The sequence below is a fragment of the Bos taurus genome, chromosome 2, assembly GCF_002263795.3.
Source record: "Bos taurus isolate L1 Dominette 01449 registration number 42190680 breed Hereford chromosome 2, ARS-UCD2.0, whole genome shotgun sequence".
NCBI lineage: Eukaryota > Metazoa > Chordata > Mammalia > Artiodactyla > Bovidae > Bos > Bos taurus.
Window position 1 is genome coordinate 101,357,226 of NC_037329.1, and position 15,772 is coordinate 101,372,997.

Consider the following 15,772-nt stretch of genomic DNA (forward strand, 5'->3'; position numbering starts at 1 on the left):
TACTGAGTGAACAGCAATAACTAGTGATGTTGAACATCTTTTCATGTGCCTACTTTTGTTTTCTTTGGAGGACAGGTCTTCTGCGCAGTTTTTGAGTGACCTGTTTGTTTTGATGCTGTTAAGCATCATAAGCTGTTTGTAAATTTTGGAGACTAATCTTTTATTGGTCACATCATTTGCAAATATTTTCTCCCAGTCTGTGGGTTGTCTTTTCATTTTATTGTTTCCTCTGGTGTGCAAAAACTTCTGAAAGTTCCCATTTGTTTATTTTTGTTTTTATTTCCATTATTCTTGAGATAGATCGAAAAAGATATTGTGATTTATGTCAGAGGGTGTTCTGCCTGTTTTCCTCTAGGAGTTTTATAGTGTCTAGCCTCACATTTAGGTCTTAAATCCATTTTGAGCTCACAAAATCAACTTATAATCATTGTTTCTCAGAAAGGGACATATTTTTCCATAAGAAAAGAGGCCAACTTCCTGTAGCTGAACTTCAGGAAATTTTATATCATTAAGTGAAAATGTGTCAGGAAAATATAAATCTAGAAAAGGAGGAAGATTCAGAATGCCTTTTATGTATCCATTCATCTTAACAGAAGATCATGGGAGATTTAGGAAACTTCTCCACAGGTACTCATATCTTTCCAGAACAAGGGAAGGAAAAACAGACACTTGTTTTTATTCCAAGCCAGGCACCATTCTAAATGATTTCCATATGCTAACCCTTGTTAACAAGAGCTATAGTATAGCATAGTGAAAACCAAACTTCTAGGGCTGTTTCCCAACTCTGTTAGGTCCTGACTGTGTAACTTTGTGCATCTGAGTCCTGATCTGTAAAACAGAGATAATAAAATTCATCCTTATTGGTGGGATGAGGATGAAATGATTTAATACATGTAAAACCCTAGGGAAGGGCCTGGCTCCTATTAAATACCATGTGTGTGTTATCAGTTCTCATTACAAACAACAGAAGTTGTTATTCAGACTGTCAGGTTACTCTTGGAGGATGGAATGACAGTTAAATTTCTGATAATCAGCAGCAAAATGAAAACTAGGGTAAACTCATATTTGATTTTCATAAGCATTGCTATGTATTGAAGTGTTTATACCTTTTAAACTTGGCATGATAAAGTCTGTAAATGTGAAAAAAATGTAAACCTACCAACCAATCAACAAAACAAGTGTTACTGGCACATACTTTGATTTCTTCTAAAATTAAATGCTATCTTGAAGTTTTCATTTGCAATTAGAGTAACTTAATTTTTGCAGCTCTTACAGAAATTCTTAAAAAAAAAAGAAAATTTTTATTAGAATCATTTCCATCGATATTTTAATGCTGATATATATTGATACTTTATGAACTGCTCTTATTATTATATAATTCATATTTGCTTAAAAATTAGGCTGCCTTTTCTGAGAATATGATTTATTAATTTTAAAATTGAAATACATAAGAAAGAGAGTGAGCTATAACTTTTACTGATGAAAACATTAAAATCTATTTTTTACTTATATTTAATTTTAGTGTGCTTTTTCTTTTTTTTTTTTGAAAGTTGCTCAGTCCTGTCCAACTCTTGGTGACCCCATGGACTGTACAGTCCATATATTCCTCCAGGCCAGAATACTGGAGTGGGTAGCCTTTCCCTTCTCCAGGGGAATCTTCCCTACCCAGGGATCGAACCTAGGTCTCCCACATTGCAGGTGGATTCTTTACCGGCTGAGCCACCAGGGAGGCCCAAGAATATTGGAGTGGGTATCCTATCCCTTCTCTAGTGGATCTTCTTGAACCAGGAATGGAACTGGGGTCTCCACACTACAGGTGGATTCTTTACCAGCTGACCTACCAGGAAGTGCTTTGTTTAATCCAAATAAAAAGTCATTGTGAAGGACTCATAAATACTGGAAAATTCAGTGTGGTTTGAGATTTGTTTGAAAAATTTATTGTCATAGGTTTCCTGTCCATCATTTTTATATCTTTCTAATTTATGATACTCTGATACTAATGTACATTTTTAGAAGCCTTTTTAGAATAGAGTTGGAAATTATTAGACAGTGGCTCAGCTGGTAAAGAATCCACCTGCAGTGCAGGAGACCTGGGTTCGATCCCTGGGTTGGGAAGATCCCCTGGAGAAAAGAACGGCTACCCACTCCAGTATTCTTGCCTGGACTGTGCAGTCCATGGGGTCACAAAAAGTTGGACAAGACTGAGCTACTTTCATTTTCACATACACTAAAAATAAAGCTTTTCATGAGTTTCAGTTCAGTTCAGTTCAGTCACTCAGTCATATCCGACTCTTTGTGATCCCATGAATCGCAGCACGCCAGGCCTCCTTGTCCATCACCATCTCCTGGAGTTCACTCAAACTCACATCCATTGAGTCAGTGATGCCATCCAGCCATCTCATCCTCTGTCGTCCCCTTCTCCTCTTGCCTCCAATCCCTCCCAGCATCAGAGTCTTTTCCAATGAGTCAACTCTTTGCGTGAGGTGGCCAAAGTACTGGAGTTTCAGCTTTAGCATCATTCCTTTCAAAGAACACCCAGGGCTGATCTCCTTTAGAATGGACTGGTTGATCTCTTTGCAGTCCAAGGGACTCTCAAGAGTCTTCTCCAACACCACAGTTCAAAAGCATCCATTCTTTGGCACACAGCTTTCTTCACAGTCCAACTCTCGTATCCATACATGACCACTGGAAAAACCATGGCCTTGACTAGACAGACCTTTGTTGGCAAAGTAGTATCTCTGCTTTTCAGTATGCTTCATGAGTTTGGATTGTGTCAAATAATAATTTAAGATAACAATTTAAATATTTTGTTTTAAAACTTCTATAATTGTGAGCTGTATGAAGAAGAGAAATTAAAAAATAATTTATATATATTTACTAACTTGGTAAGATATTTGAATCTAATAACTATTTTAAGGTTACATCAGTTTTTAAATGTACTAATTTTATTCCATATATTTTGAGATTCAAACTTGACAGCATATTCAGAGGTCACTATAACTGAAGCATCTGAAGATGATTATGAATATGAAGAGGTAATTTGTTCATTTTATGTATTTTTTCTGTAAATTCATTACTGTCGTTCCTGTGAAATATTCTTTTTATTTTTCATTAAACATTTTTTTTCTTCAGTCATAACCATGTATTCAACTGAATGTAGCTAATCACATAGTTAAGAATGAGATCTGAAAATTGTATTTAAAATTTAGATAGGTTAACACATCTGGCTCTTTTGATTTCCCTGTTAATTGTTTTCAGAGTCAGCCTCTCATCACCTTCCTTATGGATCCATTGGAGAAGGCAATGGCACCCCACTCCAGTACTCTTGCCTGGAAAATCCCATGGACGGAGGAGCCTGGTGGGCTACAGTACATGGGGTCGCGAAGAGTCGGACACGACTGAGCGACTTCACTTTATCTTTTCACTTTCATGCATTGGAGAAGGAAATGGCAACCCACTCCAGTGTTCTTGCCTGGAGAATCCCAGGGACGGGGAAGCCTGGTGGGCTGCCATCTAAGGGGTCGCACAGAGTCGGACACGACTGAAGTGATTTAGCATAGCATAGCATAGCATGGATCCATATTAAAGTCAGTCATCTCTGTCTAGCCGGTGTTCCTTTTCATCCACTCTGCTCTTGGCAGGGTTTCCCAGATTCCCACCACCTTCCTGGAGCATAGATCCTATGCTTCCTTTCAACTTAGCTATACTTCCGTCTAATAGTTACTGTCTCAGACCTTTCCTTTAATTCATTGTTCCAATGAAACCTATCATTACATCTGAGACTATGAGGAGAGTGTTACTCTAAGACGACAGAAGCTGTAAAGGAAACTATGGAAGCAAGCCTGCAAGTTGTGGCCTGGGCAAGCAGGAGACATTTTACTACTGGAAAAGTGGAGATAATATTAACACATACCACATGACATGTATTAATAAATGTAACAGGCTTAAAGCTGTGATCAACACATAAGAAGCATGCAATAAGTGTTCACTTTCATTAAGTCAGACATGACTTAGTGACTAAACAACAAATGGAAAGTAATGGTGGAGAAAATCTGCAGTGGGGAGAGACTGGTAGCATTTAGAAGGCCTAGCTTTTTTTTTTAGCAGATTTTTTTTTTTTTTTCAGTAGAGTTGTTAGACTATATTTGCCAGTACAGATAAAAGAAATTGCCCATAGCTAATATCAAGCTATTAGAAGTAACACTGAGTGATGTTTATAAGGAAATCAGAGGGCTGCCTACTTGTTAGTTGTTAATTTTTCATAGGTCTTCAGAATGACATAGTGTCTTACATAAAGTGTATTTCTTTGATCATTTGTTTTGTGAGAAAAATTTATTATCTAAAATGAAATAAGGTATTTTATATTCCTCTAACTCTTTCTATCCTTATCTTTCTCTGTGATTTAGATACCAGATGACAATTATAGCATTCCAGAAGGTGAAGAAGATCTGGCAAAAGCAGTTCAGATGGTCCAAGAACAGGCTACAGATACCCAGATTTTGGTGAGAATTTTGAACACAACCGAAGCCTACAGTTTAACAGTGATCTTTTCTATGTAAAGTTTTGAAAGTCATTTAAGCTATAAGTTCTTCACTTAACTAGATGCAGCTCTATCACCTAATGTCCTTTTCATTTCTATTTCTTTATCATCAAACTTTTACTTTTAGTACATAGTGGTATTTACTCTGCCTCGCATCATCATTTTCCACATGGTGGTCACTTTTGCATGACTTTGCCACAAATGACACTTTCTTTCAGAACTGTCTTTAAGCTCAATGATGTTTAACTAAGGATTTTCCACACTTGCACAAAATTTGTTATTGTATACATGTACTGCAGTCTACTTTGTAAGCATCTGTGTCTTTTTTTTTATGGAAGTATTTAGATCACAGGAAATGCTTGATATATTATTATTATTATTTTCTTATGAGGCCTATGAACTCATTTCACTAGAGAATATGGTGGATGCTTTCTAATTATAATACCACCAATTAACAGTACATAGAATGATGGCTTCACTGTAAAATTGAAAATTCATTTAAAATTGACAGTAATTTAATGATGATAGAAAAATATTTGTAAAGTGCTACTAATACTAATTAATACTAAAGTCATGTTAGTACTAATTAAGAAGATGGCTTTTTCTCAAAAATGAAACCTTCATGTGAAATGTGAAGGTAATTATTATACTCTTATTTAGGTACTGATTTGGCTTCCTTAGTGCAAAATAATATGGGATAGACTTCACTGCATATTCTGCCCTGTGTCAGTCCTTCTGTATTTTGTAGATTTCCTCAGTTGAGAAATCCAGTAATTCCTTTCCAACATATCTGTCCATTCAAAATTGAAAAATGCTGAAGAGCAGAATTTCTTGAATCCAGGATTGATTATATTCTGAGTGGAGGGCTTTAGCTCACAGTAAACTCTATTCTCTAATGTATCTTATGGTTGTAGTTCCTTCTCTTGCTGCTGCTGCTTAGTCACTTCAGTCGTGTCCAACCCTGCGACCCTATGGACTACAGCCTGCCAGGCTTCTCTGTCCATGGGATTCTCCAGGCAAGAATACTGGAGTGGGTTGCCATTTCCTTCTACAGGGGATCTTCTTGACACAGGGATCCATCCCGGGTCTACTGCATTGCAGGCAGTCTTTGCTGCTGAGATACCAGGGGAGCCCCATAATTCCTTCTAGGTAGACATAAAGTGAAGTCTGCTACACAAACTTTATTAGTCTGTTGGATATTTCCATGCAGTAATTTATAGGTAAATTTTAAAATTTTGAATGATGAGCAGTGGATAAACATATCAGTTGCATGGTATGTATTGCTCATCATCTTCCTTCTTGCTTTTTACATCATTAAGTTAGTGAGTGAAAGTCAGTCATGTCAGACTCTCTGCGACCCCACGGACTATATAGTCCATGGAATTCTCTAGGCCAGAATACTGGAGTGGGTAGCCTTTCCCTTCTCAAGGGGATCTTCCCTACTCAGGGATTGAACACAGGTCTCCCACATTGCAGGTGGATTGTTTACCAGCTGAGCCACAGGGGAAGGCTGAGAATATTGGAGTGGGTAGCCTATCCCTTCTCCAGCAGATCTTCTCAGCCCAGGAATTGAATAGGGGCCTCCTGCATTGCTGGTGGATTCTTTACCAACTGAGCTATCAGAAAAGCCTCATCATTAAATTGAGGAGCATTAAAAAAATACTTTATGTACTACTCATTTATAGCAGTACTTGGTAGCATAGATATGTCTAACACAATGTATGTCTAACACATAGTAGGCACTCAATGTATAGCAGTTAAACAAATAAATGGATAAATGAATCATTGAATGAAAAAATTATGACCCCAAATATAATTGTATCTGTTATCATGCTAGAAGTTGTTTGTAAATACAAAGATAAATCCAAGAAGGGCAATTGGGGAATAAATTCAATGTAGTAGCTCATATCTTCTGAACTAAATATCAGTAATTCTCTCATCAATTTCTCAAAAGTTAACTCAAACTCCTAACTTTGCAGGAGTTAACTTTCTAGATTTATGACGTATTTATAGCTGATTGACTGTCTTTTTAAGTTTTTATCTGTTTTTTTTGAGCTCTTTAGAGAAATATTACTATGTAGAAAATTCAAAAAAATTTCCTTTAGGCATTAAAAATTAAATATGGATTTATATTGTGATAAGCACTTCAGTTTTATATTTATAATTTGGTTTTTGTTTTTATAGTGTTTTGTCTTCAAAAACTAACTTTGAGTTGTGCCATGGGCTTTCTGTTTTAAGAATATTTATTGTTTATGAAACAAACTTCCTTTTGTTATGATTTTATTACATCTGTTTATGATCAGCATATATTTTCTTCTGTGTTAGAGGATAGTAGTAGTCCCAATTCAATGAGGAGTTTTAGAATTTTTATTAAAGTTTGAAAACAAAACAACATTACTACTAGGGTGTTGAATATATCTGAAGTTATTAAAAAGTTGAAATTTGGAAGTAATGTAAATAGTTTTATTTTTTAAAAACTAACAAGGATTATTTATTGAAGAATTGACATTTAAATGAATTCTTATAATTTTCTTTAAACCTCAGTAATATATATTGTATATAAAATATATATATATTTGAGACTTGATACATGTTTTATTTCATAAACTTTGAACTTTCTGTTCTATACAATATCAGTTTCCTTGATAGGTACAATGATTCTAAACTCTGAAAATATCAATTCAGTTCAGTTCAGTCTCTCAGTCGTGTCTGACTCTTTGCGACCCCATGAATCGCAGCATGCCAGGCCTCTGTGTCCATCACCAACACCCAGAGTTTTCACTCAAACTCATGTCCATTGAGTCAGTGATGCCATCCAGCCATCTCATCCTCTGTCGTCCCCTTCTCCTCCTGCTCCCAATCCCTCCCAGCATCAGGGTCTTTTCCAATGAGTCAACTCTTCGCATGAGGTGGCCAAAGTACTGGAGTTTCAGCTTTAGCATCAGTCCTTCCAATAAACACCTAGGACTGATCACCTTTAGAATGGACTGGTTGGATCTCTTTGCAGTCCAAGGGACTCTCAAGAGTCTTCTCCAGCACCACAGTTCAAAAGCATCAATTCTTCGGCGCTCAGCTTTCTTCACAGTCCAACTCTCACATCCATACATGACCACTGGAAAATCCATAGCCTTGACTAGACAGACCTTTGTTGGCAAAGTAATGTGTTTTATTATATTTAGAGTGATTAATGAAAAAATTAAGAAGATAGAAAATGTTATTAATCTATAATGAATATGTGGTTTGGTTATACTGTCAATTGTTTCTTGAAACTAAAGTCTTTTTTCTAAGTGTTCATGTAAGGAGAAGTAAGAATAGACACACACATATACACATATATTCTTTAGGAATATTTGTATGTAATTTTTTGAAAAGAAGTCTACTTACATTCAAGCTGGGTTTCCCCCCCTACAGCATGAGCCTTCTTATTAGCATATTATTGCCATTTGTAGGGGGTGATTCTTTAGCTGTTTCTGTTTTTGGTTTTGCTAATATTGGAGGTGCAGTCTCAAAGGTCCTTTTTTCCCCCATAATTCTATAATAATATAATTTTGATCTAATTATAATTTTGATCTTTAATGATGACATTAGCAAGGTTCCTAAATCATGTAATTGTTAAATTTCCTGACATCATCTCTCTACCTCCTCCTCTAAGAATATGAGACATTTCTTTGAAATAGTGTTTGTGGGAGGTTAATTAACTGAACAAACTACTATACTGTTTAACATATTTATCAATAGTTCTCAAAGAACTTTATTCTAAGATATTTTCCTGTATATTTATTCAGAAACACTATCAAATATGTAAACATGTAGACATGGTGGGGTTCTAGTAAACTTTATGAGAAAAGTTAACTCACCTCTGATCTAGTTGATAGACTTATATATTTCCATTATGAAATAGGAGTACAAGGGTGCATAATATCTTCCATAGTGTTTCTAAAAATCAAGGCACCAAAACCACATCCTTTTTATAATGATAATAAGTAAAATAATTAAACAATCCATACTATTTTTTTCTTTTTTTGAGTGTGTTATATACCATTGTTAGGGCAAGCTGACCCCCTTATTGTTTTTTGGACAGTCTAATCACAGTCTTGTCTGCCTTTGTACTTTCTGATGCTATATCTGGAACATGACTCCACCTCTTCTCTAGATATATGTTCATATGTCACTTTCTCAATGTAATCGTTCTTCATCATGCTACATACATAGCAGACCAGCTCCACACACATATCTGCTCCATACTTGGCTTCCCCTCACTTCAACCCCTCTGCTTTTACCCACAGGCACTTAGTATCATCGGTGATACTGTATATTTGTAATTTAGTTACTCATTTTCGGTCCACATTTACTTGATTATTAGTTATAAGGACTGAGTCTTGTCTGTTTTCATCACTGCTTTGTCTCTAGTGATTAAAATAGTTCCTGGATGTAATATTCAACAAAATTGTTTAAAAAGTGAATGAATGAATGAATGTAAGGCCAATGTACATTTAATGTACAATTAAGTGTAAATTGTACATTTAATTAATGTAAAATTAAAGCTTTGATAATTTTTAAATAAATAATTTCACTTTAAAATTTTAGGAGCAGAAAACAGTCTTTTCTCCAAAGCATACGGTACCTGAAGCAATAGAAGACTTTCTTTGCAATTTCCTGATCAAAATGGGAATGACCAGAACTCTTGATTGCTTTCAATCTGAATGGTAAATAATTAAGTAGATAAACAGTTTTCTAGAAATACTAACATTATTTAACATGTATATTTTAATCATCTCAAAAGACTGAGTGACTCAGCTTATGTAAAGTGAAAGAGCTGGATAGAAACTTTTTCCATCACTGCCACTGAAACCACAGCACAAACACATACACAATCAGGATATCAATTTCAAAAAGGTTTTAAATTAAATATCTTTTCTAAATACTCAAATTTAAGTTATTCTCAAAAATCAAGAAAATGGAACATCTCTTGGAGTTATATAATCCAGGGCTACTTAATGAAATATTTAAAAATATCTTTTACATAATTCGGAGAAGGCAATGGCACCCCACTTTAGTACTCTTGCCTGGAAAACCCCTTGGATGAAGGAGCCTGGTAGGCTGCAGTCCATGGGGTCACAAAGAGTCGGACACGACTGAGTGACTTCACTTTCACTTTCACTTTACATAATTAGGAGTATTATCTCCTACATAAGACACATCCTGTTAACAGTACTACTTTGCTTGTTTTATTTAGAATGTAATGCCCTGCTTTTCTCTACTCACACAACTGATTCTTTTTCTATAAATGTCCCTTCATTTATAAGTAAGTGAAATTACATTGTCAGATGATACCTACACAAGGCTTTCTTGTTGTAACTGAAAATTTTAATAACTTATTGTTATGAAAATCAGCAGGCATACTGTCTTTATTCCTTTGCTATCGCGATAATGTCATCAGGCATATTTTTGGACTCCTTAGCATTCTTTAACAAAATATTATTAAATAATTGGATAATAAATGTTTTGTTTTCTTAAAAGTCATTGCATATTATAGAAAGAAGGACTAATATGATATATAAAGTTGTTTATGGTGTTTTGGAGTTCAATCATCTAATTTTAAATATAGGCACAATTTGTTAATTTCTACTAATCCAACTTTGATTTAATTTTTATATTTGCTATTTTTGTTCAAATCTACAGAGACCATTCATATAGAAGTAATCAGTTTCATTATTTTAAATTGCATGTCTAGTGTTAATAAATTTAATGAGCAGAGCCATTTTTCACTAATTCAGTTTAAAAAAAGAGCAGGTTTGATGGTAGAAAAATAATACTCTTCTTATTAAATCTAGAAATTATGTGAATGATTTTTATAATAATGTGCCTATGAAATAATTACAAATGTATTAGAGAATATATTTTTGTAAGAGTAGATAGATGATTAATTTGCATTACTAATGAAATGATGATTAATGTAGTTCAGTTTCCCATTTTTCTTCTAAAGTTATGGGTTAGGATATGTAGTGCTTACATGTTGCGCCAAAGTGTGAAATGATTCCCTTGGAGAAATCTGGAACCAAGTATACTCTTAATTAGGTGTTTGTTGAAATATTTTCCTTTTAGATTTAGCAATTTGAAATTGCTAGATGAAATTTCAGAAAAGTGCAATAATATTAAGGTTTATAGAAACCCTAAGTAAGCATATCATTTATTGTAATATTATGATTTTAAAGTAAAATTTGTATAAATATCTCTTATTTGGGTTTAATAATACTGTGGTTCAAATAATTTTATTCTGATCCCTAGCTGCCAGTTTGTAATGAGATTACAAATTATTTGTAATGAGATTATACTGTATTGGATATTTTTATTTCAAATAAAACATGTTTTACTTTGATCAGAAACCTTTATTTATAATGCATAGTAAGTGTATAGGAATGTGTACTTAGTCGACTGCTCAATTGTGTCTGACTCTTTGTGACCCCATGGACTGTAGCCCGCCAGGCTCATCTGTCCATGGGGATTCTCCAGGCAAGAATACTGGAGTGGATTGCCATGTATATTATTTTTACAATTTCTTATTATGGGGAAAGTGAAAGTGAAGTCACTCAGTTGTGTCCGACTCTTTGTGGCCTCATGAACTGTAGTCTACCACACTCCTCCGTCCGTGGGATTTTCCAGGCACAGGTACTGGAGTGGGTTGCCATTTCCTTCTCCAGAGGATGTTTCCGACCCAGGGATTGAACCCAGATCTCCCGCATTGTAGGCAGACACTTTACCATCTGAGCCACCAGGGAAGTCTATTATGGGGAAGAACACTTGTAACTTATCATTTCTATAAATTCATTTAATCTTACAAAAGGTGATGAAACAAGGTTTCCCTCTTGGTGATTTGTAAAACAAACCCACAAAAAGCAAGCAAACAAAACTCCAAAAACCAAAACACCTGGGCAGTAGAATTTGACTTACGTTTTTTCATTCTTCAAACAGTAATTAACATTAAGTCCATTAAATCTGGGGTCAGCAAACTAAGACCCTGGGGCCAAATCTAACCTGCCTCCTATTTTGGTAAATAAAATTTTACTGAAACACAGCCATGACCTATCTTTTAGGTATTATCTGTTTGTCTGTGGTTGCTTTCACACTACTACATGTAACAGCAAAGTTAGTCACAACAGAGCGTATGACCTTGCAAGCTTTTCTTCCCCCCCCCCCAATTCTAAATGTTTATTTTATGGCCATTTACACACAAAAAATATTATACATTTATCTATATAGATATACGTATATATGGATGTGTGTGTAAAAAAAATATATATATATAATGTTCTATGAACCACGAAAAGTCTATACTGTGGGTTTAGTCAGTAATGTTTTTATGGCCATTTAGAAGTGCTCTGTGAACAATGATTATTTCCCTGGGGGCAAAATTAAAGTGTTAAAATGGAGAAAATATGGTAGTGCATTTTATTTATCCTGACTGAGCATATGTCAACCGTCTCCTTTCCTCCTCTGGATTGTTCTGCTGGCTGTTAACAAGGTCAGAGCTCACTCACCCAAAATGTACATCCTTGCCTCTACCTTCTCCTCTTATTACCTCCAGCTCACTCCAACTCTTTTTCCCTTTACAGCCAAATGTTTTTTGTAAAACTGGGACTTTATTTTCTTTCTTTACTCTTTTACATCCTTGTTTCTCTCCAGTTTAGCTTCTGTTTCTACCATTGCACTGAAGTTTGGGTGATAATAAAAATGCCATCAAAGGTAACAGTGCAATTATTAATAATATTTAAACTCCAATACTTTGGCTACCTGATGCGAAGAACTGACTCATTGGGCAAGACCCTGATGCTAGGGAAGATTGAAGGCAGGAGGATAAAGGGACGACAGAGGATGAGATGGTTGGATGGGTATCACTAACTCGATGGACATGAGTTTGAGCAAGGTCTGGGAGTTGGTTTTGGACAGGAAGTCCTGGCGTGCTGCAGTCCATGGGGTTGCAAAGAGTCAGACATGACTGAGCTACTGAACTGAACTGATTTTAAATTTCTCTTAAATTGTAAAATATTGCTGCTTTTAGTCAATAAAATTTGGTGTAATATGTAATCACTCAAATGTGGGTAGTGCAGTTACAACTTTTATCACATATTAATTTATTTACATAACATTTAATTTAAAGGACTGCATGTCACTTTTTTTCTTATTGAAATAATTTTAGTGATTTTTTTCTGCATTAAATAAAGCCAGTGGCTGAAAGCCAATTTAAAAAAAAATAATTTATTTTCATTGGAGGCTAATTACTTTACAATATTGTAGTGGTTTTTGCCATACACTGACATAAATCAGCCATGGGTGTACATATATACCCCATCCTGAACCTCCTTCCCACCTCCCTCCCCATCCCATCCCTCAGCCAATTTTGTGGTCAGAAAATCTTTATGGTCCAATACTTCAGTCAGTCCTTATGTCTTTTCTTCTGAGATAAGTATAAACCACAGTCCAAATATGGATAGAAAAGTGATTTTATGATTAAATGATATGTGTTGTTTTGTAAGTTTTGGCAAATAGTGAACCGTAGTCCGCCAGGCTTCTCTGTCCATGGAGTTCTTCAGGCAAGAATACTGGAGTGGGTAGCCATTCCTTCTCCAGGGAATCTTCCAGACCTGGCGATTAAATCCAGGTCTCCTCTGTTGAAGGCAGATTCTTTACCATTTGAGCCACCAAGGAAGCCCAAATATCACTTGATCTTGATTCAGTTGTCTTGAACTTTTGTATATCCAGCAGGGTTCTCTTGCTCTTTTTTGGTATCAGATAAGATATATAACACATAACACAAAACATATGACTACTAATGTGTAATATGTTTGGAGAAGGCAATGGCAAGCCACTCCAGTACTCTTGCCTAGAAGATCCCATGGACCGTGGAGTCTGGTAGGCTGCAGTCCACGGGGTCACTATGAGTTGGACGCGACTGAGTGACTTCACTTTCACTTTTCAGTTTCACACAATGGAGAAGGAAATGGCAACCCACTCCAGTGTTCTTGCCTGGAGAATCCCAGGGACAGCAGAGCCTGGTGGGCTGCTGTCTATGGGGTCGCACAGAGTCGGACACGACTGAAGCGACTTAGCAGCAGCAGCAGCAGCAAGATATATAACACATAACACAAAACATATGACTACTAATGTGTAATATATTAATAAAGCTAAGATGTATAATATGAAAATGCTGAAAAGTAAATATTTTAAACTTATATTTAGCTCATCTATAGCAAGGTTTGTAGGGAATTTTGGTTAATAACTGTAGTACTTGAAATGTTTTTTCTATGCTCTGTTTTTTTAACTATTAATTGCTACATATAACGATTAAAACAAATTATTAACTGATTTATAAATGATTTTCTGATGCACCTTCGTATTTCACTGAGAAAATAGGAGTTCCACAGGTCTTGTTTCCTTTCTACCATCCCACTGCCTCTGAGCTCAGCATTCTCCATCTCTTCTTGCATGGCTGAGCCATAGACACTGTCATCTGAGGCCAGCTCTCCTCTACTGGATGCTCTCGCCTACTCACTACATGACTCCTGCAGTCGTCCCCTCTCTCCCCTGCATTGTAAAAGATTTCCCTCTCTGCTGAATCACTGCCATCAGCATAAGATGTACAATAACATGTCATGTATTAAAAACATAGGAGAAGACAGAGCACCCTGGACTCTACTTTCTCTTCAGGGTCATATGATTTCCTAGGCTCTGCTTTTATGGTCTGTCTCCTTGAAAGACTTTGTTGCCACTTCCTCATTTCCTGCTTTCTCATTCCTACTCTAGTTCCACTTTCATCTCCATGACTCTGTGTATTTGTGTGCGTGTGTGTGTCTTAGTCACTCAATTGTGTCCAACTCTTTGAGATTCCATGGACTGTAGCTCTCCTGACTCCTCTGTCCATAAAATTCTCCAGGAAAGAATACTGGAGTGGGTTGCTAGTCTCTTCTCCAGGGGATCTTCCCAACCCAGGAATGGAACCAAGGTTTCCCACATTGCAAGCAGATTCTTTATCATCTGAGCCACCAGGAAAGCCCCTCCATGAGTCTACTGAAACTTTTTTTCAGTGACTTTACATTGGCAAATTCAGTGGTTGATCCTTAGTATTCTTCCTATTCTTTCCCCTTATATCATTTGTCACTGTTATGTATTACCTACTTCCTGCAGCACTTTCTTCATTTGGTCCCTCAGCCACAGTACTCTCCTGTTTTTTCACTGCTTCACTGACCCCTCTCTTGCTTAGTCTCTGTTTGGTAGTGTTTCCTCTCTTCCCAATCTGAAAACAGTTCTAGAACTTTCTTACTTTTCACTTTTTGTTTGCTTCCTGACTGGCCTTTATCCAATCTTGTGACTTTAAATTGTATCTATTTACTGATCTATCCCGGGTTTAAATTTCATGTCCTGACTTTCCCCTTAACTTTTGATGTGTACTTACAATATTTATTTTCACTTAATTGCCTAGCAGACATAGTGCATTTAACATGGATAGAAATGGTTCCTTGATTTCTCTAAACACCAAGTTCCTACTGCATTTGTTCCCATTTGACTAAATGTCTGTCCGTGGCTCAGCCAAAAACCTTGGAGTCATCCTCAATTTTCTTTTTTAACTAAAACATGATATCTGATCTGTAAGAGAATTCTGTTGGCTTCATCTTCACAGCATGTCCAGAAGGGACCCATTTCTCACAATCTACTGCTACCAAATTTTGTCTAATCTACGTCTCTCTCCTGAACTCTTACAGCAGACTCTCTGCTTCTACTTTTTATTCTCTGGAGTCAGTTTCTTCAGAGAGATGGTAGATTAATCCTTATTAAACATAAATCTGTTCAGCGTCTCTTGTCTCTCAAAGCCTTCCAGTGACTTTGGTCTAATTCAGAGTAAAATCACATTCCTGTTTCTGGCTCCCTGCTGTCTTTCCTGACTTATTTCTCATGACTCTCTTTCCTGCTCACTTAGTTGGCTCCATTTCCAGATACTCCAGATGTACTGACTTTTTGCTTTACATTGTACGTGTCAAACACCTCCTTATCTCAGGGCCTTTACACATATTTTTCTGTCAGCCATGAGTGCTTCTCTCCCACATATCCACATGGCTTAGTCTCTCTTTTCCTTCAGGTCCCTGATCAAATAGTCTGTTATACTTTGTCTGGCTGCCTTAGATAAAATAGCACATCACTCTCTACTTTAGTGTCTGTTTTTCTTATCTCGCTTTAATT

General features: G+C 36.1%; 1 protein-coding gene across 4 annotated transcripts in view; it reads left to right on the forward strand.

Annotated features, from left to right (window-relative positions):
- The window catches only part of SPAG16 (sperm associated antigen 16), a 1,067,980-nt gene that overhangs the window by 18,768 nt on the left and 1,033,440 nt on the right, over positions 1 to 15,772 (forward strand). For all 4 annotated transcript variants that reach the window (XM_024981576.2, XM_024981577.2, XM_010802312.4 and 1 more), the window contains exons 2-4: positions 2,989 to 3,035; positions 4,407 to 4,502; positions 9,128 to 9,246. In XM_024981576.2, the coding sequence (XP_024837344.1) occupies positions 2,989 to 3,035; positions 4,407 to 4,502; positions 9,128 to 9,246 (262 nt within the window). The remainder of the gene's footprint in view (positions 1 to 2,988; positions 3,036 to 4,406; positions 4,503 to 9,127; positions 9,247 to 15,772) is intronic.